At 38.5% G+C, this 27,589-nt stretch overlaps 1 protein-coding gene and 1 non-coding gene across 2 annotated transcripts; one reads left to right on the top strand and one right to left on the bottom strand.

Moving 5' to 3' along the window:
• Positions 1-4,024: 4,024 nt before the first annotated feature.
• Positions 4,025-5,555, bottom strand: LOC145040218 (GLABROUS1 enhancer-binding protein-like). The gene has a single exon (XM_078988176.1). The coding sequence runs from the start codon at positions 5,396-5,398 to the stop codon at positions 4,184-4,186; it is 1,215 nt and encodes a 404-aa protein (XP_078844302.1). The 5' UTR covers positions 5,399-5,555; the 3' UTR covers positions 4,025-4,183.
• A 16,958-nt stretch (positions 5,556-22,513) lies between these two features.
• Positions 22,514-22,620, top strand: LOC145027985 (small nucleolar RNA R71). The gene has a single exon (XR_013675745.1). It is a non-coding gene; the product is annotated as a small nucleolar RNA R71 (small nucleolar RNA).
• Positions 22,621-27,589: the final 4,969 nt, after the last annotated feature.

Raw genomic sequence — 27,589 nt, forward strand, 5'->3', positions numbered from 1 at the left:
AAAATATAAAATAAGGATGATCCAAGTTAAAAAAAAATGTTAGAGACCAAACATGATTACCCTAAACCACAGGGACCATCCGTGTAATTTACACTAATAATAATCATTAACAAGAGGATGCTCGATGCCCACTATTGCGATGATTGGATTAAGCATTTACGATAAAATTATACTTTTGAAAACATTACTTTAGACGGATTATAAAGAGATATACAAAATTTAAAAGTTGACAAATGTACAATTCTTTACCGATGCAACCAAGTCCTAGAGGGAAATGTTTGAGATGAGGTGGATTGAAGGTTAAAGTCTTCTCGCTTAAGTCAAACACTCCAATACATGTTTATTACAAGTAAAGGTATGTCGCAATCTGGGGTGTGTCGTGGGATTACGCTTTGATGTCTAAGTTAAGGAAGACTTACATAAAAGAATGTATGAGAGCTTAGCGAGAATTATGGGAGTGAATTTTTACTTGAAAAAATATCCTAGGAAGTAGATATCTATAGTGTTTGAGGAGGGGGAGAAGCTGTCACCTTGTACATTGATGTGTCGAAAGGAACAAAGTCTCTAAACAAGTGCCATAAAAACAAAGGGTGGTGCAACATCATTCTTCATTATTAGAAAGTTTTTTAAAAGCTAGATATACGACTAAATAGAAATAAAAGGTGAATGTCAACATATTTGTATATAAAATTCAGTTAAAAAAAAAATCATAGTAATCTAGTTAACCATTTTCCAAAAAATAGTCAACATTAGTCCAATCATTATACTATAATAGTCATCAATAGCGAAGACATTGCGAAATTGATAGGTTATCTGCGAAACGATGAGGACATCTAAGAAATGGTGACGTGGCAATTAAAATGATGTCATTTTGAAGAAATGCTATCTACAAAATCCAGTTTTGTCAACAAAAATTAAAAATAATAATAATAATAATTTAAGATTTTTTTGTGTAAGGAATCTTCAAAAAAGATATTTCCACCAAAAAAAATTATATTATAGTTTTGACCTACGAAAATTATTAAAAACAAATGTAAAAAATAAATAAAAAATAAAATCACCATTTCAGATGGATCGGAGGATTTTGTAGATGGCATCTATGAAATCCTCATATCCATCTAAAAATGGTTTGAAATCTTTTTTTAAAAATGTTTTATGGTAGGAATCTTCGAAAGACTATTTTCATAACAAAAGAAAGTTTGATATTGGATCCAAGGATATCACAAATGCAATCTACAAAAAATTTCAGCTTCATCTTAGAAATCCGTTGAAAAATAGTAAGAAATCTTTTTTTTTTAGTCATTTCCACAGGTCAAAACTACTTGTGAAAATGGTTTTTGAAAATTTCTAATACAAAACAACTTCCAAAAAATGTTTTTTATTATTTTCCGTAGATAAAACTGGATTTTTACAGATGACATCTTCATTTTTTTTTTCCAAAAAACGATGTCATTTTGGTTGCCACATTACTATTTTTTAGATGATGACATCATTTCGCAAACAACCTCTAATTTGGTGTTTGATCTAACTTTTTATTATTTTTTAGAAAGTAGTTCACAATGATTTTTTTTTCTAATAAAAGTAATAAACTAGTTTCTTATGTTTTTTATTACAATGTTAATTGTGGTATTAAAAAAAAATTGACACACTGTATACTTTCCCATCACTTCCCTAATTCTTTGCATAGGGTTGATGGTGATGGGGTACATACTAGATTTTGCAAGGATGTCTGGTGTTCGGATATTCCTCTTATGTTGAGGTTCAGAAGATTTTTTGCTTTGGCGACCAATCAAGATGCTCAGGTTAGTAAGTTTTGGTCTTCAATAGGCTGGACCTTCCATTGGAGGCATGGGATTAGAGGAGGGATAGAATCGACTCAATTTGATGATCTTGTGGAGTTGTTGTCTCCTATTCGATTAGGAGTGTTACCTGACAAGTGGATTTGGAATTTAGAGCCTTCGGGTATTTGTACTGTTAATTCTACAAGGAAATGAGTTGATGATAAAAGACTACCTTTAGGTAGTTTTCCTACTAGATGGAACCGATATGATCCAATTAAATTAAATATTTTTCTGTGCCGAGTTATCTTAGATCGTATCCCGGTTAGAGTCAAACTAATAGAAAGGGGGTAGAGTTAGATTCCTGGTTGTGTCCGGTGTGTCATAATTCACAAGAAAGTGTAAATAATCTTTTCTTGTCTTGTTCGGTTGCAGTGCGGGTTTGGAGATGGGTTGGCCATTAGTTAGATTTGGATATTCCGGATTTTTCTTTTATTAGTGTTATGTTTGAGTGGATGGATGCTAGACCTATTGCTCGTATGGAGCAGGCGATAGTTGAATCAGTGTTTATGATGGTTATATGGGTGCTTTGGACATATCGTAATGCTTTACTTTTTAGTAGTTCTAAGCTTAGAAAAGATTTACTTTTTGACTCTATTATGATAATTTCTTTCCGTTGGTTTGCTTCTAGGAATTCTAAGGCTATATCAGTTGGACGATGTGGATGCAAAACTTTATTCTAATGTAACTTGTTTTTTTCCTCTAGCTTCTTGCTAGAGTGTTATTGCTTTTGTTTTATAAAATGTGTTGTTGTTCTAAAAAAATAGCATTCTCTTGCTTAACAAAATCCAAATCTTTCATCATAAATAATCTCAAATCCTAACTGGTTTCTAGTTATAAGACTTCTACAACTACTAGCTCCACCTTTCCTCTTTCAATCTCATCTCCCACATTAGTAATACAAGAATTTCCAAGTTCTTCGCGAATTACTCCCACCATTTTTCTCAATCGTTGTTTCAGATCGGTCCACCCTACGAGATGATTGCATTCTACTACTTGTTTTAGCAATGACATCTCAGAGGTTTGTATTATCTTCATCATTGTAATTTGTAGAAAGGTTTTGCAATTTTTTGAGCTTTGTTTGTTTGAATTGTGTTTATTCTGATCTGATAGGTGCACATTATGCGAGTTTTAGTTGGTGCAACTTTTTAATCATAATCCCACCTTTTAATTCGTGATGTATCGACAAGAGGAAGACTTAATATATGCTCTTGTTAAACATTAAAACATCATATTTACACAAACAAAAATCAAAATATCATATTTACCTTTCATAAACTTCCAAATATTATAGTTATCCTTCATAAACTTCCAAATATCATATTAACCCTTCATAAATATCAAAATATCATATTTGTTCAAAATCTTATTTTAAACATTTTTAAAAAATCTAATCTTTTTAAATCCATATAGATATCAATTTATTGTTATACTCTTTTCAGCTAGCCTACCATTGTCAAACATAGTCTAATATTGTTTAAATAAAGATCATCCCTTTTTTTAGACCGAAGGTATCGAATCATCTGAATATGAGTAAATGATCATTTTACCCTTATCCTAGAAGTGATGATGAATAACAAATGATTTTATTGAATACAAATTTCTTGCAAGTAAATGGTGCTTTTTTCAAGGTTATCAAAATCGGTTTTTAGTTTTTTAACATTTTTTTTGTACTTTAGAACACAAATTACACATGGCTGTTGCTGCATATTTTTCTTTAAAGATGTAAAAACAAGATTCATGTGTGAACACTTATTTTGGTGATGGAAGACAATAGCATGCTAAATGCAAAAATATTTTAATTTTCATAATGTTGCATTTAGAAAATCTACAAGGGTTAAATGGAAGAAATAGCAAACATATTTTCATTGCTTTGTTTTCTTATAGCATCTTACTTTCATTTCTTCCTATTACAACATTGTAATTTCAAAAATCTATCTATTTGTAGCAATCTTATCAAACACAAAGCAATTTTCACTGTTATAATTGAGCAGAAGCAGATTTTTCAAAGTAAAATATCTTATACTATAATTGTGTTTATTTTTCTATTAAAAGATATGAAACTTAAAAGCATATATGCTTCTCAATTTGCTAATATACAAATTCATGAAAAGCTTCCAATTTAGAACAAGATGAAGCAAAAAACTATCAAAGGAAAATAAAATCATCACCAATCAACAAGAACATGGAAAATGTTATTTCTAATTTCAAATCGCTAAAAATAATAACAAGTTCACAACTTCCAATAATGAAACAAAAAAGATTAACAACCATCATACTTCTAACATAACTACAACATCTTATTAAAAAGGCATCATCAGAGAGAAATAAAGACATTGATTACCTCAATTTCCTGCTGAATTCATAGCCTCAAAAACTACTGCTGCTTGCTCTTTAATCAAATCCATTCTCTGAACATAAAGCTGAAGCTCCTGCATCTTCAACTTATTCCATTTCTCTTTCAACTCCTCCCTTTTAGACCCTTCAACTAACTCCAATCCAGCTTTCATAATCTCCTCTTCCATTACAGGACTATAACTCATTCTACCATATTGAACAAACCGAGAAACATCCATGTTCTTCTCAGCCTCCATGGTCAAACCTTCCTTCTCATCAACCCCATTTGTTTTCTCCAAAGCAACAGCAGAACTGGTACTAGGATTAGCATTAGCATTAGCATTACCTTTAGCACCACCATTCTTTTGAGGTTGAGTCTTCTTACTCTCTGTTCCAGTGTTGGGACTGTTACTACTACCCCATATCAATTTTGATAACTCGTATCCCTTCTGTTCATGGCTCTTTGAGAAGCTTCTGTCTTTGCCATCCTTCTCTCTACTTGCGTTATTCACATACTTCTTCTTCAACCTCCTGACTTTATCCACCAACTGAGCTCTACTAACATCAACATGCAATGACTTTTTGATGAACTCATGAAACGCACCCATATCAGCAACGGGATTCTCACCGTTTTTCTCACTTTTGTAATCAATCATACCTTTCAGTATAACAATCTCATCATCCTCACTCCACAACCTCTGAAACAGCTGCTTCTTCGAGTCGTCATCGGTTGTCGTCGTGCTCTTCTTAGCTTTCTTCGTATCTTTCTCAACCACCGGAGGAGGTGCTGGTCGCTTAGCCTTCGCCGGAGATGGAACTGAGCTAGCTTTAGATCCGGATTTTTTGGCGGATTTCGATTCGACGTTCGCTACCTCCTCTCGCTCCATAGGTTTCGAGGAGATAGGTTTGATGTTGGGATCAGCGACCATGGGTTTTTTGGGTTGCGAATCGGAATCGGTATCAGAACCTGATTCCTCCGTTTCAGATGAAGATAGATCTGGTGGTTGTGGTTTGGTGGCTGGTTGACGAGGTGGAATTAATGGTTTCTTTGGCTCCTGTTTCTGTTTCGGTTCGGAATCTGAATCGGAGGCTTCTTCTGATCCTGAGTCGGATGTTTGTTCATCTTCTGAACCAGAGGCTTCTTCCTCCTCCTCCTCTTCTTCTTCGTCGTCCGATGAAGATGGATGATTAGGTTTGAGGTCAGATTGCCGATTGTGCGCCATTATTTTGAGAGATTGCTGGTTTCCAATTTAGGGTTTGTAAAGCGACAGGAGGAAGAAAAGGGGTGCCAGCTGCTCTATCGATGTGTAGTCCCTCACGCTTCTATAGTTCTATGTACGGCAAGCGGGGATACGAATTAACTTCTTATTTTGATAAAAGAAGTTTGTTAGATGAGATACACATTGTCACCTATAGTATCACTAGAAGTTTTAGGTTTTGAGGACACAAAAAAATAATATAATTTAATAAATATATTTAAAAAATAAAAAACATGTAACTTTTCAAAATTATTTTTAGAATATTTTAAAAAACTATATCTAAAAATATTACAGAAAAGATTCAGGATGATAATGAACTTTTGATTTTGTTCAAGTTTAGTTCTATTTATGTGAGAATTTAAGAAAAAAATCGGTTAAGATATTTCAAAACTTACACCATGACACCGGTAGTAAACTACTAAGATGGGGGAGGAGGATTCATTTTCTTACTATTAGAGTATGTTTATTGGTTTATTCAATTTTGTTTAATCAGTTTATTACATGTTTGGTCTCTAACTTAATTTTTTAATTCGGACCATCCAAACGTTTGACATTTGTTACCCACATGGTCCCTAACTTAACATTTTGTCCATTCATCGGTTAGAATGCCCCACGTTTCGTCCATTCATTAAGACCGTTCTTAGTGCCATTAAGAATGAGAAACGTCTACACGATCACAAGTTATTCGCACAGATAAGAAAACCCAGAAAATCACCATCCAAACAAAAACCCTAATTGACGTTAAAACCCTACTGTGACATTGAGGAACAAACATGGCAAATTGGAGGATACGTGCAATCATGGAAGAAATTGATGTTCACTCCAAATACAGTATGTTTTAAAACCAAGATTTTGGAATTTGTATTCTTTCCATTCTTTTCACATAAAAGGTTAATGTCAATCTTCTCGGTTTAAAACAATTTGGCACCCGACTGTATTTTCCATAAGGTTACACCATTGTGCAAAATTTACTGATTTTCCAGGAAGAAAGTATATCAGGGGAAAACAACATTATGTTGACTTACTTGATACCGACACATTTTCTAAGCATGACATTGACGATATAATGGAAAAATAGGGTATGTTGAACCCCATGTGGTAACGGAGAAGATGTACTATCATTTTCAAAGACCTTTACGTGATTTAGATTTTGGTCTTCTTACTTTGGGTTCTAATGATCATGTTCGCCATTTAGCTTGATATGTTGGTCAACATAAGCTAATAGATGTGTACACAGAGTATGGTGAAACCAAATTGCATACATACTCAATGTCCCCTAATCCATGAAAGGTGCGTATAATTAAAATTGATCAACATCCTACTTTATCTAAACGGTTGTTTTTGAATTGACATGATACTATTGAACTGTAACATTGTAAATTTTCAAATAAAATTTTTATTTAAATTTGCATAATTCTCATAACACATTTCACAAAAATCTCATTTATTTAATTTAAAAATTCGCAACTCCATAATTGTTTGATTAAAATCTGGGATCTTCAAAACATAACTCTTTCACTGGTGTGTACAATCAAGTCGGCACCTTCCCGCGATCCTGATAAGAACCTGAAACACATAGCATATAACACGGTAAGCATGAAGCTTAGTGAGTTCCCTAAAATACCACATACAACACATTAGCCACTCAAGGTTGCAACTCTGTAAGACCCTCCGGTCTATGTGTCTCAATGGGACCCTCAAATCCCACAGCTCGTTGGACCCTCTGGTTCGGTCTCAGTGAGGACCCTCCGGTCTCACAACTCGGTGGACCCTCCGGTCCGGTCTCAGTAACACATAAAATAGCATATATATCACACGGACAAATGCATAACTAAAGTAAGCACATAAGGCCTTCTGGTCACATAGAAATACCACTCTAGGTAAAGTATAGTTAGAAGACTCACCTCGCAAGCTAGCATGTAACAGTCTCGTACTCGGAAATCTCGAACTAGCCTATGCCTACCACATAGGATAACATCTGTAATTAATAGTCTTATTCATACTCAAATACATCAAAGGTTATTCTTGTTCTCTGTCTAACTCTTGAAGTGGATAAAAAAACATTTTACCCCTCCATGGTCTCCATTACTCATGATTGACCCAACCCTAAAGTCAACAGAAGTCAAACTCGAGTCAACAGTCCATGTTTGACCCGATTCGTCGAATACACTCGTGCGACTCGTCGAGTCCCCTTGTTTACTCAGAAGTCTCAAGGAAGTCTATCTCAACTCGTCGAGTTGACCCCCAACTCGCCGAGTTATCGCACAATCAAGCTCATCGGGACAAACCCTCACCGACTCGTCGAGTTAGGTCATGGACTCGGCGAGTCCCATTGATATGATTTCTCATTCAGACGTCCAAGGTCAGATCTACTACACTAGACTCTAGATCTAGTCCTTAAAGGTACAAAAGTCGCGTAAAGTCTCGACCTTTACGCTCATGCATGACATATATGCCCAAAATGCCATTACCAAGTCTTACAAAGGGTTAGGTGCTCAAAGTCCAATCTCTAGCTCAATAAAGTTTAGGTCTTTGGGCTCTTAAGACCCTCCACACTTCAGATCTAGGGTTTCAACCTCAAATCATACACAAAAGGCTCAATGACTCTAAGAAATGGAAGAAAACCCTAGAAAACCCCCATATCAAGATCTCCATAGAAGATGAGCATGTTAACATATTGACCTCAAGCAAACACTGCTGAATTGGAGAATCCAAAGCTTCCTCTTGTCCCAACCTCAATACTCTTCACTTCTCTTTCAAGGAATGCACCAACAACCACCAACTTAGCTCCCCACTCACTTTTTAGCTCTAATGGTGATTAGGGTTTTCTCTCAAGAGTGTTGGGTAACTGGTGAGGTAGAAATGGGGCATAATTTCCCTTATATAGTCTCCAACCCTGGGAAATTAGGGTTTCTCTGCCCAGCACCTACTCAGCGAGTCTGCTCTCTGATTCGTCGAGTCCACTCATTAATTCCACGCGGGCAACTCGATCCTACTCAGCGAGTTGGACTTACAACTCATCGATTCGGTCCATAAATTCCAAAATTTAAACACACATAATATACCTGAAAGTCCAGATGTTACAATTCTCCTCCACTTGAATTAGATTTCGCCCTCAAAATCGCTTCTCAACGTCACATAGATCGAACCCAAAAACCCGAAAAGTACCACCGAAAGGATTTCATACCACACAACTAACTTCCTCTATAGATACCTGAAACCTAATCAACAACTCCCAAACTCGAAACAAGAAAGAACCTTCTACCGCTACGATACCCGTTTTGACTCTCCAAAATCTGGAAACTCTAGTGGTCTGTCTCACTGCCAGACCGTCCTCTCAAGATGTCACCATGTTATTCGCTCCTCGAAAAATAGACTCTGATAACTCACTGCCCCTCTGATTCTCTCGTTGCAACTTGATAGAAAGAGTTAAAGCCCAAAAATTGGCTACCGATCACTCATAGCAGACATACTAAATGATCTATAACATAATCCAAGGAACAAAAGGGTCACATTATACCAGAAAACCTATCCACTGTACTGTAACGCCCCATTTCTAGTATGTAATTTAAATAAAGTATCTTTAAATTTTTAAAGGTGTACTCGACGAGTCTGTAGCCCGACTCATCGAGTTGAGAAGGGATAATCACGCAATTGGGGTTGGCTACTCGACGAGTCCATACGCTGGGACTCGGCGAGTCTGCCTGTCTGAATGAAGCCCTAATTTCAAGGGTTTGTACCCTATTTAAATGTCATTATAGCCTCCCACCCCAACCTCCATCACCTTTAAAGCATTTCCCCTCTAAACCCTAGCCCCATTGTTGAATTGTGTTAGCTTGGAAGCTTTAGAAGAGAAGGAAGGAGAGAAGGTCCATAGAAGAGAAAGGAGATCTAGGAGTTAGCTTCCATCTGTTTCTCATTCAAGTAATGAAGTTATGACCTTGTGTATTCCTCCATTGAAAACCCCTTTTATGTTTGTCATGTCTTCTTTGGAAACTTTTATGATTCAAAACTTGAGATATGGACTCTCTTTTGGATGGAAACCTTAGATATGGACGTTATTGAACCCCATGAACTCATTAGAACCACCTTTATGCGATCTTGGCCTTGTTCCAAACCCTAAGTGCTTAGTATTTGTTGATTTTGGGTATTTTAGCCTCATACTCTTATGCATGCACGTAAAGTTGGAAACTTTACGTGCAAAACCAGCCCTAGAAGCTCATATCTATGTTTTGGAAGCACTGGAACCGATTAGAATCGATTGTGTAGTAATAGCATGTTTGGGACTCGACGAGTTGTTCTTCAGACTCGATGAGTTGTTCATTTAACTCGGTGAGTCACAGTCTGGACATGTTCATATGTTGAAGGAGAACTCGACGAGTTGTTCATGCAACTCGGCGAGTCGGATGAAGTTAGACTTGATGTTTGCATTGAAGAAGAACTCGTCAAGTCCTTGCCAAACTCGACGAGTAGAAGCGGGTAGAGGACTAGAATGGATGATAGAGACTTGGCGAGTTGACGGCCCAACTCGGTGAGTCCGGTTAACTGAAAGAGGACTTTAACCAGGGGTAAAATAGTTATTTTACCCTAAGGGCGTTTATCGGTACCTGACCTAGTGTTTTGTGGGATGTGTAGCCGGACAGTTCCGGAGCAGCAGCCACCCAGCGTTAGAGTTAGCATCTCAGCAGCCAGCGTTACGAGGTGAGTTTTCCTTCTAGTAGGAACGGGTCTACGGCCACAATATTTGCCCGTTTAGTTAGCAGTAGTTCCGGACTTCGGTCTGATGCAGTAGTTTAGTGTGCTTTATGTCTTTGTGATTCAAGCATGTCTTTGTGCTATGTGTTCCGGACTTCGGTCCGATGCAGTATGCAATATATGTGTTTATTCCAATTGATATGTCTATGCTATGCTATGTTATGCTCAGTCAGTTCTGGAATTCGGTCCGATGCTAGGGACAAGGTCCCATTTAGTTCTGGACTTCGGTCCGATGCAGTTTCCGGACTTCGGTCTAATGTAGAGGGTAAGGCCCTGGTTAGTTCCGGACTTCGGTCCGATGCAATTTTTGGACTCCAGTCCGATGTAGTGGGCTAGGCCCAATAGTTGTTATGTGTTATTATATGGTAGTTTGGGGGATCTCACTAAGTTTCATGCTTACAGTTTTAGTTTTGGTTTCAGGTACTTCCGCAAGCAAAGGGAAGAGCTCGGGTTGATGGCATCGCACACACCACAGCTGCAGTTTATCCTGGGAGTTTATTTTGGATGTTACTATGATTGATACAGATTTGTTTGACATTTGAGTTGCTCATTCCGTGGTTTTATTATATATGATGTGATTTTTAGTATTATTAAAACAAAATTTTTTGGGTCGTATTTTGGTTCGTTTCATGTACTGCAATCGAAACCCATCTGAATAAAGAACTCTCAACACCTTATCCTCAGACACAAGAAATGATCATGTTTGCTCAGAAGTATCCTCTGACATCAAACAATCATAAGCCCTATCTCCCTATCATATATCCCTCACAACACTGAGCACCAGATCAACCCCCGACCCCATAGTTGAACCTCCAAAGGTTACCCTTTGCATGCCCCAAAACGTCCCACTAGCTTCCTTCTCACAACAACTATCTTGGCTCATTGTGACACACAAGTCACGAAGTTCACTTTACCCCAAGAGAATACTACAATCCCAATTGAAATCGTCTCACCCTTTACCTCTGTCGTCTACTACTCATTAGATCCATATGTCTTGTGGTCCTTCCCATACAAGCAAACTGGCCCACTCAGGTCTAATACATCAGATGACACATAATACCCTTCAAAATGAAACCCATCTCTGAATCCGGAATCTCATTCGCCTTCTTAATACATCACCAAAGCCAAACTCAAACTCGAGAGTCTGGTCCGACACACAATTGGAACCACTTGTCCCAATGAAGCTCTCAACTCATGACCCATGACCCACAACCCATGCGTACATCACTCCTCCAACTCCTCTCGATTGCGATAACCACAACTTAACTCATAATATAACGATCCCTGACAAAAATGGAGACCCCAGTCACGCCCCTGGTCCGACCACCAGGTTCCTGCAACTTGAAGAATAAGGCTACCCAAGCCTAAAAACTCTATTGCGTCATGCTCTGACTAGCGGATAATATGGTTCCCCGTAGTATCATAACATTCCCTCACATTCACCCGTGAAGGATACGGCTCCCCGCAGTCCTATGAAACTCTCTTACTGACTCATGAATACTACGACTCCCTGTAGTATCATAACACTCTCTCTTGCAGACTGGTGAACACTACGGCTCCCCGTAGCATCACAACACGCTCTCTTGCAGACTAGTGAACACTACGGCTCCCCGTAGCATCACAACACGCTCTCTCACTAACTTGCCATGGGCTCACTCATGGTTTTCCCTGGATAATCCAAAGTGATTACTCCCACTCAGATCCACTCACCCTCTTATCCCCCTTAATCTCCTCCTCGAGTCGTCACCCCCACTGAGTTCACTATCGAATACTCCACGGCCCAACATATATAGGTATACACACCCACCCAGGTTATGCATGACCACTCTTGATGACAACCATCGTGACCAACACTTTTCTCGCTGCAATACACATTCTTGGATACTCCCGTTTGATGAAAATTAGCTGAAGGGCTCCTGTTGGAACCATAGTTTCTTGATACTCCACTTGCCATTTTATAACTCAAGTCTCAAAATAATCCGAAATTCAGGGCATTCTACTCGGATATCTCGGTACACCATCACAAAACCTTACGATGTCTTGCCTCAACCACTGATCTCTTACTTACGACATCATACTCCAATACAACAATGCATCCTTCCAGAATCTCATAATTGATCTTCCTCTCACACAACTCAAAACTTTGGAATATTCTAATTCTCAATTGAAACATGGATGAATCATCAATGACTCAGAACACGTTGACGACCATCCGAAAATCCCTCATCTATTGCTCACAACCCATGCAAGAATACACATACCGACCCTGAAGTTGGTTGCCCAATCAACTCTACCCTTCCCAGAGTGCTTCTAACAATGCATACATTGAACCAGAAATTATCAACCATTGAAACTATCCTTACGAGCCACCCACCTCGCATTTACCATTACAACCTCGAAGAATTCCTAACCACCACAAGGTCTCCGTCCAACGGCCGCCTGCCGTGGAGACACGCATCCTTTCCTGAGCACGTACAACATGCATTATCTCGCTATGCACCTCACCTTAAACATCAATAACCCTGGTCTCATGTATTCGAACCGTAGGTCACTATATCCAGTCCTCTTAACCGCTCTCGAACAAATCTCTGATAGTCTCAATAAAATACCCAGTTCTCCCACACTCAAGGCTCGAACCATCACCATTTGGCACACTAACAATCTATTCCACATATTTTTCCACCTGGTACATCACAATTACTCTTGAAAAGTAACACATAACACTCGATGATCTTCCCGATAGAGACCAAGCAACTCCAAACACCCCGAATCTCAGATAAAATCCTTGAAAACTTCCCAGCGTGTCGTCCAAAATCCCACACTGAAACACTACCGGACATCTCAATTGTCCCATAGTATCCATGAATCTCAGTTTGAGAATAGTGAACTATCACACTCCTCATCTACGACTCCCCAACCAATGTCCCTTCATGAGGTTTATCATGAGAGCAAAGACCTCACCCCCACACTCAATATCCATCATAGACAATGAGTGCCACCACCCCAATATACTCCTCTTGATCACCCGACACTGCTACTAACATATTCCCTACTATCCTCAAATAGGGTATATCCTTGTCCTTGACCATCTCAGTCCCCAATGATGACCTTCTCATGCTATAATATTACCTTGCGACACACATACTTCCTAGATACTCAGGTGAAAGATTGCAACCAACGCTTCCCCATAGGGTTTACCTCCAAGCTCAGAAACCTGAAGCTCAATATCCCTTCTACTTCTCACAGAAAATAGCACAACTCTGTTCATATAAAGTGGCTTCTCCGCTATTGGCCGATTGCTCAACTCAGACCGAAATCCTCCATAAAGCACCATCTCTACTCGTCCATGAGTCTTGCAACTCCAAATGTCACCTCACCACAAATCTCTCGAAAACTAAATCAATTTCCCTCTCAAGGTATGCTTTATTGAAACTTGTTCAACATGGCCCTCTGGCCCCACACTCTATCACATCCAATCTCAATCAAATCAATATCAATGGGATAACTGGTAAAACCAGAAGCACTAACCGCCATGAATCATGGTACTCAAACCATGTGACCACCTCTCGATCTGCTATGAAATATGGTACCCGAACCATGCTATCTCCTCTCAATCTGCTACTTAGAACCTCTAAAATTCTCCCCATTTTGAGTATGTGTCATCTTCTTTCAGTAGTACGGGAACATACTACCTGCCACATCTACCCATACTTTCCACACAAGTCGTTTCAGATTTTCTAACTAATTGCTCAACCTCCTCAATCACTAATCCCATCATGCGTGTTCGCTCCCCAGTGAAACACTCTACTCTATTAGCGTACTCATCTGACTAAGCTCACTCCCTAGGCTCTTCCTAGTTCCTCACACTTCTCTGCCATCAGCTACTGAAGAACTCCTTATCATGCCAGCCATCTACCTCCTGAATATCATCATATTCACTTAGTAGGTGACTCCCATCATCGAGAGTTACACATAGCATGAAGCAAGCAGTATTTGGACATCGAATAATCTTCACCAACACATAAAACCACTCTATATTAAACCTCTATTTGCTCTACTCACACTCAAAAGGTGTCACCGAACTCAAGCAACTCTACCCCATGCAGGTATCTAACTACTCTGTCATTAGGCCGCTCCAATGCTCATCTAGGTATCTCTACTATATTATCTCTTAATTCAGAACTCCCTCTTTAAGTGATCCCTGGAAGATACTCTTACCCAACACATTCTCAGGGCACATAATAGATAGCAACGACTCTTAGGCTAAGGCATTACAAATCAGACAACTCTAGCTCTAAATTATGAAATACCTAGCCTATCCTCTAGCATGCATAAATAGTATCTCATAAGTATATCCTAACACAAAAATAAGGGTATTTTGGGAAATCACCATTCGGGCTCTGGCTGATTGTACACACTGCTCATCCTTGTTTTCTCTTAGAAACTCTTGCTCGTTTTAGAAAAATCATTTCTTTTTAAATTTTTGTCAAATCCTCAGTTTGAGTCCAGACATACCCAAAGGTACATCTGAATCCCTCAAACCAAGGCTCTGATACCAACTTGTAACATCGTAAATTTTCAAATAAAATTTTCATTTAAAACCGCATAATTCTCAAAACACATTTCATAAAAATCTCATTTATTTAATTTACAAATTAGCAACTCCATAATTGTTTGATTAAAATCCATGATCTTCAAAACATAACTCTTTCATTGGTGTGTACAATCAAGCCGATGCCTTCCCGCGATCCTGATAAGAACCTGAAACACATAACACATAACACGGTAAGCGCGAAGCTTAGTGAGTCCCCCAAAATACCACATACAACACATTAGCTACTCAAGGCTGCAACTCTGTAAGCCCCTCCAGTCTATGTGTCTCAATGGGACCCTCCAGTCCTACGGCTCGTTGGACCCTCTTGTCCGGTCTCAGTGAGGACCCTCTGGTCTCATAGCTCGTTGGACCCTCCGGTCTAGTCTCAGTAACACATAAAATAGCATATATATCACACAGACAAATGCATAACTCAAGTAAGCACTTAAGACCCTCTGGTCACACATAAATATCGCTCTAGGTATAGTATAGTGAGAAGACTCACCTCGCAAGTTAGCATATAACAGTCTCGTACTCGGAAATCTCGAACTTGCCTCCGCCTAAAACACAGGATAACATCTCTAATTAATACTCTTATTCATACTCAAATACATCAAATGTTTTTCTTGTTCTCTGTCTAACCCTTGAAGTGGATAAAAGACCATTTTACCCCTCCATGGTCTCCATTACTCATGATTGACCCAACCCTAAAGTCAACAGAAGTCAAACTCGAGTCAACAGTCCATGTTTGACCCGATTCGTCGAATACACTCGTGCAACTCGTCGAGTCCCCTTGTTTACTCAGAAGTCTCAAGGAAGTCTATCTCAACTCGTCGAGTTGACCCCCAACTCGCCGAGTTATCGCACAATCAAGCTCATCGGGACAAACCCTCACCGACTCGTCGAGTCAGGTCATGGACTCGGCGAGTCCCATTGATATGATTTCTCATTCAGACGTCCAAGGTCAGATCTACCACACTAGACTCTAGATCTAGTCCTTAAAGGTACAAAAGTCGCGTAAAGTCTCGACCTTTACGCTCATGCATGACATATATGCCCAAAATGCCATTACCAAGTCTTACAAAGGGTTAGGTGCTCAAAGTCCAATCTCTAGCTCAATAAAGTTTAGGTCTTTGGGCTCTTAAGACCCTCCACACTTCAGATCTAGGGTTTCAACCTCAAATCATACACAAAAGGCTCAATGACTCTAAGAAATGGAAGAAAACCCTAGAAAACCCCCATATCAAGATCTCCATAGAAGATGAGCATGTTAACATATTGACCTCAAGCAAACACTGCTGAATTGGAGAATCCAAAGCTTCCTCTTGTCCCAACCTTAATACTCTTCACTTATCCTTCAAGGAATGCACTAACAACCACTAACTTAGCTCCTCACTCACTTTTTAGCTCTAATGGCAATTAGGGTTTTGTCTTAGGAGTGTTGGGTAACTGGTGAGGTGGAAATGGGGCATAAGTTCCCTTATATAGGCCCTAACCCTGGGAAATTAGGGTTTCTCTGCCCAACACCTACTCGGCGAGTCAGCTCTCTGACTCATCGAGTCAACTCATTAATTGCACGCGGGCAACTCAACCCTAGTCGCGAGTTGGACTGACAACTCGTCGAGTCACTCCATAAATTCCAATTTTTAAACACACAATAAATAGTTAATAAATGATAAAAATAAATATTTAATAAATGATAAAACTTAATATTAAATAAAGGGCTATATATGCACATATCAAAATACTCCACACTTGACTTTTGCTTGCCCCCAAACAAAACTGAATTTTAGCACATTAGAATCACATAGGACAACTCCAATCGAACCTAGCCATTATGCCAAGACTACAACGCATGCATTTGTGTATAAATTTTCCTAAAGAACTCCCATACTCTAAATAATCACAATCCTCATAAACATTTGCCCGCTTTTTCCGAACAATGCTCATTTTATGCATCCCTCCGAATCCATCCGCAGATTACCTCTTAACCTCAAGGTATTTTTGGTTGAGCAACCCAAGCATACATAATCTAGACAATTACAATTTATGATAACACTATGGAGCTCTTTTGGAATTCTTCACTTCTTTGACATTTGATCTTTAATTTCTTTGAATTCACCACCTTCTTTGATTTTTGGTATCTTCACTTTTTGAATTTCTTTAGAATTTTTTATCTTTTGAACTTTATACTTTAAATTTGATGCTCCAAAAATTCTTACAACTTTTTTTTTGTAATTCTCTCCTTTTTTTACATGTATCTCACTTTTTTTCACTCAAATCCTACATGCTTAAGCAGGGGCGCTCAACTTCAACCTTTATTGGTTAACGATAATAATTTTCCTGGATACATTTCTGGTACACGATGCTAAACATATTGCATCCTTCAAACTAAGCGAGGTCGTGTTTTTGTCCCATGATTTCACTAGAATAAGGAAGCCACAAATTCACTAGAACGTATATAGGCTCCACTAAACATTTGGGTTTTCATGCAATCATCAACATAATTCTAACATGGAATCCTAATTACTTTTTACCAAAATTTTCTAAATTAAGACCTAAGTAACATTTTTGGTATGCAAGAATGCAAATCTTTTTTTTAAAATAGACCTAAATTAGGATATTAGGATTCTAAATTTACTAAGATGTAACCAACCCCCTACCCCACACTTCATTCATGCAATGTCCCCATTGCATGTTATGCATGAAAAATAAAAATATAAAATATAGAGAGAATTGGAACAAACTCCCCTGGGGTAGCTGTCACGAAGTTGATATTCTTCAATTAAGCTCCTACTTTGAATGACTTTAGACATGGGAACAACTCATCCATGTCTTGGGTGTCATGTCGCGTGTGGTAGCTCCAAATGTGCAAGAGAGATACTGGAAAATCCTCAGGAAATAATTGTAAAGATAGGGTAGTCAAGTGATGTAATGAATAACATCTAATCATCAGCCTTCTAGGGTGAATAATGATGGACTCGTCGAGTCTGGTAAATGACTCGCCGAGTAATAGCACGAAAAGCATGAAATCGTGAAAGTATATTGGGACTCGTCGAGTCTGGTAACTGCACTCGGCAAGTCCTTGCTGGGTGAAAAAATTGAACTCTGATTTGTATCCAGCTTTAGGTGGACTTCAAAAACTTCCCAATGCTTCGGTAACCATTCATTCATGAACCCCTTTAGGACCGGACTCAACACCTACACTTAATACGTCACCCTTTCTTGACTCTTTCCATTTTTCCTCACATTCTCTAGACTCCTTATGCTAGTATCCCTAATTCAAATTCTGAAAGGAACCAAAGGAATTAGAATATCAAGCACATAATTCAAATCCTAATTGAAAGTTTAAAACACACCAAACAAATAAAACAAAATAAAAATAAATTGTTCAACAAAACACAAATAAAAAGAACTAGTCATCATCCTCTTCCTCATCATCGTCCCCTCCATGCATAGCTCCACTTCCTCTAGCTCCACTCCGCCTTGCGTTAATGCCCTCGTCCCAAGATGGAATGTAAGGGAAGTTACCCCCATCAATGCGTGGAATATGAAAATGATCAAAAAGCCGAATGTGGGATTTGTTGCTAAAATTGATACCCCTCACCATTAGATCTTGAATCCACCTCATCTCGACATTGTACCAATCCATTGGTACTTCATCATTGTTCACCGGAATCACTGGCGGTTCCTCTTCTACTTCCCGCTCACGTCTTGATCAAACCCTCCATCCCGGTGCCTCGGGCCTAATCATGGGATCGTCATTGGGAATAACATAATATCCCCCTCCATAATCTTTAATAATTCTAGCCCTCCAAAAAAGAATAGGATTAAAAGGAGGTGTCGGAATCATCATCATGAAATTCCAAGCACCATGTGTCATCAACCCATAAGAGTGGGCTAAGCACGTCACGAACATACCCCCGTTAATTTTTGAGGTTTTTCGGTCCTTGACCACCCCTTCAGCTAAGTATGAAGCCAAGCACCATGGTATGTTGCAAAAAGTATTGGGCGTAATGATGCTCCAAAGATAAAATACATCAAGGTTAGAAACCTTGTCATCATCCTTTCGTTGATTGATAGTGTTGGAAATAAGGCGGTGAGTGGGTGATCGTGTGAGTCAAGTTTTGGTCATAAATTCCCAACCTCCCAACTAATTCAACCATAGAACATTTGTGAACCTCACCCCGAAGACAAAAACTGATGCTCTCGGGGATATAATAATCATCCTCACCCCGAAAATGTATTATGGAGAAAAATTCCAAGCACAATTCTCGATAGACCGGTTCTCGGATACGAAACAAACGACTCCAACCATCGCACGTGATTGACACCCCATCATGAGTAAATTCCTTAACAAGGTATGGTGCCAACTCCTTTTCGTATCGGACGTTCTGTAGCCATTCCCAATCAATCGTATTGGGAACACAAATCTCCTTTTTCCGGATATCTGCAAGTTTCTTCTTCCACCTAGTCATTGTGGATTGGGACTCGATTCGTGGAAAGTTCAACCAAGGGAAATCTTCTTCCCTTCCTCGTAAGCTCTGACCCCGTGAAAACATGGTTCCTGCAAAACAAATAACAAACAATCCAGAAAAACACAGAAACATATTAAAAGAAAATAAATATGGGTTTCACAACTGGACTCGTCGAGTCCATGAACAAACTCGGCGAGTCTGATGATCTGCACGATTCAGTCGGTGGGTCTTGTGAAATTCAACCATAAAAACTCAAAATTAGTCCAAGGGTTTGTCTAGGAATGTGTATAAGGCATATTAGTGCAAGAACATCCATCCAAAACACCATAATTAAGTCAAAATCAAAACCCTAAAATTTCTAAAATTTCAAAAACGGGTGTTTCATCAAATTGATACTTTCAAACATCTAAAAATCATGACTTTAACAGAAATAAAGAAGAAATTAAGTACCTTGCTTGATGAAATTTGAAAAATTGGAAGGAAATTGAAAAAGATTAATGATTGCTTGAGAGAAAAAGAGGCGCACGGCGAGTGTGTCGGTTGATACTATGTTTCAAATGAGGGTTAAAACCCTAGTTTAACCGGATGTAAAAATGTTTTTATTTTTTTTAGTAAATATGGTCGACTCGTCGAGTCGGGGTCGACTCGTCGAGTCTGGTCGTGAATGAAAGGTGTTCGGTCTTTAATAGACTCGTCGAGTCAGTATTCTAACTCGTCGAGTCACTTGCAATCTAAAAAAAATATCATATGATTTTGTCATTCTTTTCACAAAAACAATCAAACCACCCCACACTCATACCATGCTTACCCTCAAGCAATTTTTTTTGATGATTTAGAAGATGAAAACAGAAAAAGTCTAAGAAAAGCAAACAAAAACTAAAATGGAAATGATAAAGGAAAAAAGAAAGCAAACTCTCATAACGGGTTGCCTCCAGCCAAGAGCTTCTTTTTGAGGAGTCTTTAGCTGGATTCCCTCCCGCTCTACGTTTCTTCGTTGTCCTGCATCAGGAATTCACGCTTAATCTTTTGCGGTTTATACTTTGTCTTGTAAGCGTGTATCTTCCTCTTATATGCCCGTCGCAATTCTTCTTTCTTTTTCATTGTAGCATCTTCTTCAATTGCATGCTTGATCCGTTTCCCAACCTTCTTTTTCTTCGCCGCATTCTTTGGCCCCATCTCTTGCACTTCTCCTTCTTCAAACTTAATTAGTTCATAATTGGAAAAAACTCGGGCTCGAGGTTTAACTAACTTGATTTTTCGATTAGTCATAGTGACTCAATGGATGAGTTATTAGTATCATCATTCCAAGCCCTTGCCTTCTCCTTTTCTCCCAAGCTTGCCTCCGTATCAAGATAAGCTACTTGAACATTTTGGAAGTCACAATAATTTTTAACAATTTCGCCTTTTGCTGCTGGGCCTTCTAAAGAATCTGGAAAAATCTGCACAGGAAAAGAACTTGTAAATAGTAGGTCAAGGTTGACCTCATTTCTGGGCTTTTCGACTGGACTCGTCGCGTCTGTCAATGCGACTCAGCGAGTCTGTGCGTATTCCATAAACCCCATTGTTTCTTCTTGATCAGTTCTCTCCAACAACTTCTCTATCTCTTCTAAATCTTTTCCAGCATCAAAATTTTCTCCAGAAGCCAGTAACAATTTATTTGGATTTTCTTCTTGTAAAAGTGCAAGCTCTTTTTCTAGTAGTTCGTCATCTAAATGAATGGAGGAAGCTTCTTCTTTTATTGTCATCTCATGCTTAATATCTTGTGTAGCCTTAAACACTGTTGATTCATCTCCTACCCTTAATGTTAGTGTGAACTCGCATACATCTATCAATGCACATGCGATATTCAAAAATGGTCTCCCCAAAATAATTGACATATTAGGGTCTTCTTCCATGTTAAGTACTACAAAATCCACGGGAAATACAAATTTGTCAACCTTTATCAGAAGATCTTCACAAACACCTCTTGGACGAATGATTGTCTTGTCTGCTAAATGGATCTTCATATTAATCGGCTTTGGCTCCGGTAAAATTCAACTTCTTGAAGAAAGATTATGACATTAGATTAATACTTTCACCTGAATCGGTCAATGCCTGAGTAGGAATTTTGTTTCCAAATTGGCAAGGAATCGAGATGCTTCTCGGGTCGCCTTTCTTTCTAGGTAGCTCATTTAACACTATCTCAACGACTTCAGCCATATCTTTTCTAGCAGAAAAGAGACCTTTAAACAGGTTCACATATTTAGGCGTTTGAAGAATTTCAAATGGAATGTTGAATTGAATGGATTTAACATGTTCCATGAAAGTTCTGTACTCTTTAGCCTTTAAGGCATTAAAGAAACAACAGTTTTGTCATCAGACTTTGGACTCGTCGAGTCTATTAGAGGGACTCGGTAAGTCGTGTCGGGTTTTGCTGGACTCGAATCTTCTATCTTTTCTGCATGCACCTTAGTTGAGACCTTTTGTGCAAGGGTCAGAGGAGTGAAAATTTCCCCAAAACTAGTTGTTATTACATTCACGTTCTCCATTCTCGGATTATTCTCAGTTTTACTTGGAACTTCACCCGATCTTCTTTGATTGATTTGTTGAGCAAGTTGCCCCAGCTGTGTCTCAAGGTTGTGGATGGATGCTTGTTGGTTTCTAAGCATTGTTCTTGTTTCTTGGATTACATCATCATGATCATTATGTCTCTTTTCTAAAGCAGCTGCAAACTTGGTAAGCATCTCCTCCAAACTTGCTTTTCTTTCTTGTGTCGGCTCCTCCTTTTGGTAAAAACCTCTTCCTTTCTGTTTGTACTTCTCCTCCTTAGCCTTCTTGTACTCATCATAAGAGAGCCACTCTTTCTTTGGTTTTCGCCAATCTTCATCATATCGGTCCCCACTTGAGTAGCACACTTGCACCTTCTTATTGCCATTTTCATCCAAGTCACAGTCTCGAGTAAGGTGAGGTCCATTGCAGTTCTCACAACCCACCCGAATAACATGTATCATTTTATCCATTTTTTCCATCCTCCTATCCATGGTTTTCAACATACCCATGACTGCTGACAAATCTTCTGAAGCTGCATAGGCGAATCCCCTTGTCACATCATTTCTTGGATTGTGGTATTCTCTAGAGTGCTTAGAGAATTCTTCAATTAGTTGCTTGATCACCGGAGGTGGCTTCTTCGTGAGTGGACCTTGCGAGTCAAGTAGTTGCCTTGTTGTAACATTTACTCCATCATAAAAGATGGAGACTTCTTGTTGACTATTAAGGTCATGATGTGGGCAATTCCTTGGTAGGCTCTTGTACCTCTCCCAAGCTTCATAAAGTAACTCTCCAGCTTCTTGTTCAAAATTGGCTATGGCTTTCTTTAGCTTAGATATCTTGGATAGTGGGCAAAATTGATCAATGAACTCTTCTTTCATCTGGGCCTATGTAGTGATGGATCCGAGGGGCAATGACTTGAGCCAATCCTTTGCAGCACCCTTCAATGTAACTGGGAGCATGCAAAGTAGCTGAGTTTCCCGAGGCACGTTTGGAACATTGAAATAATCAGCTACATCATTAACTTCATCCAAGTGTTTGTAAGCATCTTCGTGGTCTTTGCCGGTGAAGAGGGTCTCCTTAAGTTGAGCAAGGATGTGACCCTTAAGCTAAAAAGTAGTAGTTGTGGGAATTGCGGGTTGCACAAGTCCTGGGCTAGTGTCATCGCGAATGCTTTTCTTTCATTCCCCCATGGGAACTTCATCAATGTTAGCCATGGTAATAGCTAAATCGTCGCGGGAATCGAAGTCGTGCCCATATGTAGCCTCTTCTTCTTCTTCGGTTTCGTACTCGATATCTTCTTTAATCGGGTCTTCGCTTGCTAAAGAGGCACTGGATGCTCCTGATTTGTTGCTGTTCTTCTTACCAAAAATAGTATTCAAGTTAGACAAAGGCGACTTCTTAGGTGTATTCAAGCTTTCAACGTCTTTGCCTTTGTTCTTTCTCAACGCGGATTCTGGGTCTTCAAAAGGGGGTACCAGCGGAGTGTTGGATCCTCTGGTCATGAAAATCCTGCAAAAGAGGAAAAATAAACACGCGTAAAAAGGAACAAAAGAAAATTAAAAAAAAATGAAAATTTTTATGTTCAGCTATGGACTCGCCGAGTCTGTTCGAAGGGACTCGGCGAGTTGAGTGCAAAAACAGAAAAAATTTAAACGAAATTTACTAAAACCACTAACTAAAATTTAATCCTAAATTTAATAAAAGCAGTAACTTTGTGCAAGAAAATTCTCACACAGAGGATCGATAACAATAGTAATCAATTTAAAGTTGGAACCGTTCCCCGATAACGGCGCCAAAAACTTGATGTGTGTTAAACCAACTAGTTTTAATCCTACTTATAAAATGTAAATTAATCACACAAAAGGCATTGAACCTGTCTATTGATGGTATAGTTTTAGTAAGCAGGGTATCGAACTCAGGCAACGACATTTTAAACTAACTACTAAAATTATATAATATTAACTAACAAATAATAAAAAGAGATGGTTTTCTTTAGTTTTGCAAGACTAGAAACTTACTAACTAATAATTAAACTAATTAACTAGAAACTAGGAAAGCAAAGATTCAACTAAATTCAATAATGAAGGAAACTTCTGTTTAGGTTCAACTTAATTGATCCTATGGTTGATTTTATGGTAATAGTGCAATGGAGTAGTTGTTCTATTGGCTACCGATTCAAGTGATTAGGCTCACATTCGCTACACTAATCCTTAGAAAACAAACTAACTCAAACAGTGACCAGTTGTCTAATTTACTTTAATTTCCTAGGTTATTTATTCGGGTTAATTAAGACTTGTAATGGTCAACTAAATTGGCCCTTTAGTTAACCTCTTGTTGATGGTCATCACACAAGTTCACACGGGAATCTACCTATTTTCCTATTAACTCTAGTTTCACGTTCGCTAATCCTAGTCATATAATAAAGTGGTCACATAAATTATATGAGGTAACAATTAAGAGATGTTCATGCAGCTTAATTCTCTTCCTATTAACAGAAAAATAGTTATCATTCACACATAAGGTTCTTTAACAAGCTTAGATTAACAAAATTACCAATATCAAACTAATCCTACCATAATATCAATATTGTCTCCCCAAATAGAAGTTAAAGGGTTTTTAGCTCATGATTGAGGTAATTGAAAGCACAAAAACGAAATCTATATGTCTATACATGATGGAAACAATAGATGGAATTGCAAGTAATAGAAATTGCCTCTAATCTCCTTCGGAATCGGATTTAGGGTTGGATCTTCATTCTCTAGGTCTTTTCTGACTTCTATTAGCATCTTTTCTCCCCAAGGGTTCTCCAGCATTCTTTGTGTCGATCTGAAAAGTCGTTTTTATAGAGTCGACCCGACTCGCCGAGTCCATGACCGACTCGTCGAGTCCATCCCTTAATTCCCATGAATGGTAAGTTAAGGAGTCTTTATCTTATCGAATCTTCGTATCAACTCATCGAGTCGACGATATGACTCGCCGAGTCTCTTCCATTTTGTGGCCTTTTCTTCTTTTGATCATTCCAAAGCTTCCCAATGAGTACTCCTACTTCTTTTTGCTCCCAAGCATTCTTTTTGGACTAAAAACACAATTCACACACTTTTAAGTATCTTTTGTCCATAATCTGCAAATAAATAGTTAATAAATGATAAAAATTAATATTAAATAAAGGGATATATATGCACATATCATGAAACCTAATCAAGAACTCCCAAACACAGAACAAGACATACCCTTCTGCCGCTACAATACCCCTTCTGAATTTCCAGAATCTGGAAACTCTAGTGGTCTGTCTCACTACCAGACCGTCCTCTCAAGACATCACCATGTTATTCGCTCCTCGAATAACAGACTCCGATAACTCACTGCCCCTCTGATTCTCTCGTTGCAACTTGATAGAATGATTCAAAGCCCAGGTGAGGCTTGTGTGTAGGGGAATCATACCAACCCCAGGTGGTATAGGAGCTAGTGGGACCAATCAAGAAATAGTCAATGAAGAGAATAAATCTCCATGGACTTTTGATATTAGCAAATGGAATCGTGACATTAAGTAGAGTGTTAAAACATAAATCAAGTAACATTGGTGTCTTCAAATTAGGGCGGTCAAACATTGTGATTACAAGTTTCTAGCAAATGATATTTTACAACGTGTCCAAAAACACACCATGTTCCTATTAGGGATTTTAGGGAACAACTCCATCGTAAGTATAGGGTTGGCATTTCTAAGATGAAAGCATTTAGGGCATGAGAAGCAACTTTAAAAATTGTGAGGGGTGATTATGCTACTCAATAAATCTTATTATGTGATTAGTTGTTGGAGGTACAAAATTGTAACCCAGACACAACTATCATCGTTGATGTTGAGAGTGAACCCAATCCAGAAGTTGAGACAAGAATCTCCAGCCGTGTGTATGTCTATCTTGGTGCTTTCAAGAAGGGAGTTGTATTAGGAAAATGAGACTTTCTAGGCCTTGATGGCGCCTTCATTAAAGGGCCATGTTCGGGGTCAAATATTATACGATGTGGTAAATTGTTCATTCCTTATGTTTTGGTGTTTCGTGTGTTTATATGTTGTTAATTTTATTTTTCTCATTGGTTTTCGATGGTAATAATGGTGTATATCCCTTGGCATATGTTGTGGTAGAAGCAGAGACCTTAGATTCATGGATATCATTTTTAAGTCATTTAGGGGATGATTTAGATTTAACAACCAACTCAAATATCATGTTTATGACTGACATAAAAAAGGTACTTTCAATTCACCTGATTTCCATGGTATTGTAATTTAATTACTAACCCTACTTTGTGTTAAATGTAGTGTTTGCTGCCATCAATTGAAAAATTGTTACCTTGTGTACAACATCGATATTATCTTCATCACATACATGAAAACATGAAATTACGTTAGATAGGACAGAACGTCAAGGACATTCTTTGGAAATGTGCTGTAACTTGTAACGTCCCAGAGTTTCAGAAAGATATGGAAAAAATGTGAAAGCTTAATCAGGACTGTTTTGAGTGGTTGAATAAGATACCACCTCAACATTGGACAAGCTCCCACTTTACTGGTTGAAACATTGAGCTAATTTTATATATTTGATATGTTGTAAGTTATAATGTGGAAGTATGTATTTATATAGAGACCTGTGATGCTTTACTTAATAATCTATGTGAGTCTTTCAACACTATGTTAGATGAGGGGCATGGTACACCTATTATCATGTTGGTTGGAGTTCATTATGGACTATATTATTTGTAACATCACAAAAACGAGGATCAAAATTTTCATTTTTAAATAAACACAAAAGTTACAACCATTACATTGTTCCAAAACCATTCAATAATAATAGTGTCAAATCATCATAGTAAAATATTAAAATGCAAAAATCTAGTAAGGAGTGAATGTTGTGCCATCAAGCCGAGCCCTTCCCCTTAGTACCGGAAGTACCTGAAACCACAATAAAAACTGTAGGCAAAAGCTTAGTGAGTTTCCCATTCATACCATGTACTAAAAAGTAAACATGTAAGTGTCATGGGCTACTCCCATGGTCTGTAACACTTCACAAAAATTTTGGATATTTTAAACTTTTTAAATAACACAAAACCATCCTTCATTACAATTTATTTTCAAAATAAGTCCCACATCAGAGTTTTCCTAAAAATCATAACACAAAATACGAGGAGGTGCATAATCAAGTCTTCGTCTTCTCGTGATCATCTAAGGTACCTAAAACATAATTAAAAATTGTAAGCCCAAAGCTTAGTGAGTCTTCTCCAAAATACCACCACATAAACATAACAGACAACATCATGCATAAATAAACCTTCAACCTGAATAGACATCCTTGCAGGGCCTACAACCTATCTGAACCGCTCCCGAGCCTTCGGCATGACTGGACCGCCTTGCAGGGCCTACAACCTATCCAGACTGCTCGCGGGCCTTCGGCCTGACTGGACCGCCTCGCAGGGCCTCTCAGTCTATCTAGGCCACCATGGGTCTGTTGGCCTTCAGTACAAAGTAGGACTGCCTCAACCCCACCACACACACATGTCGACACATACATAACTCATAAACACACAATCAATAATAGACAGGCACATATCATACAAATCAATAAACATAGCATCCTCCTATCTACCAGGATTTAGATTTAGCCGATTACTATAGTACTCAATTATTCGATAACCAGAATAAAAATCCGAAGGGCCGGCCTTGGTGCCTTCGACCCAACAAGTACAGTGATGAACACTCACCTCACACTGACGTATCAAATAGAACCACCAACCGCTAGCTCACGAAAA

This window comes from Lactuca saligna, chromosome 1 (assembly GCF_052625555.1).
Source record: "Lactuca saligna cultivar CGN05327 chromosome 1, ASM5262555v1, whole genome shotgun sequence".
NCBI lineage: Eukaryota > Viridiplantae > Streptophyta > Magnoliopsida > Asterales > Asteraceae > Lactuca > Lactuca saligna.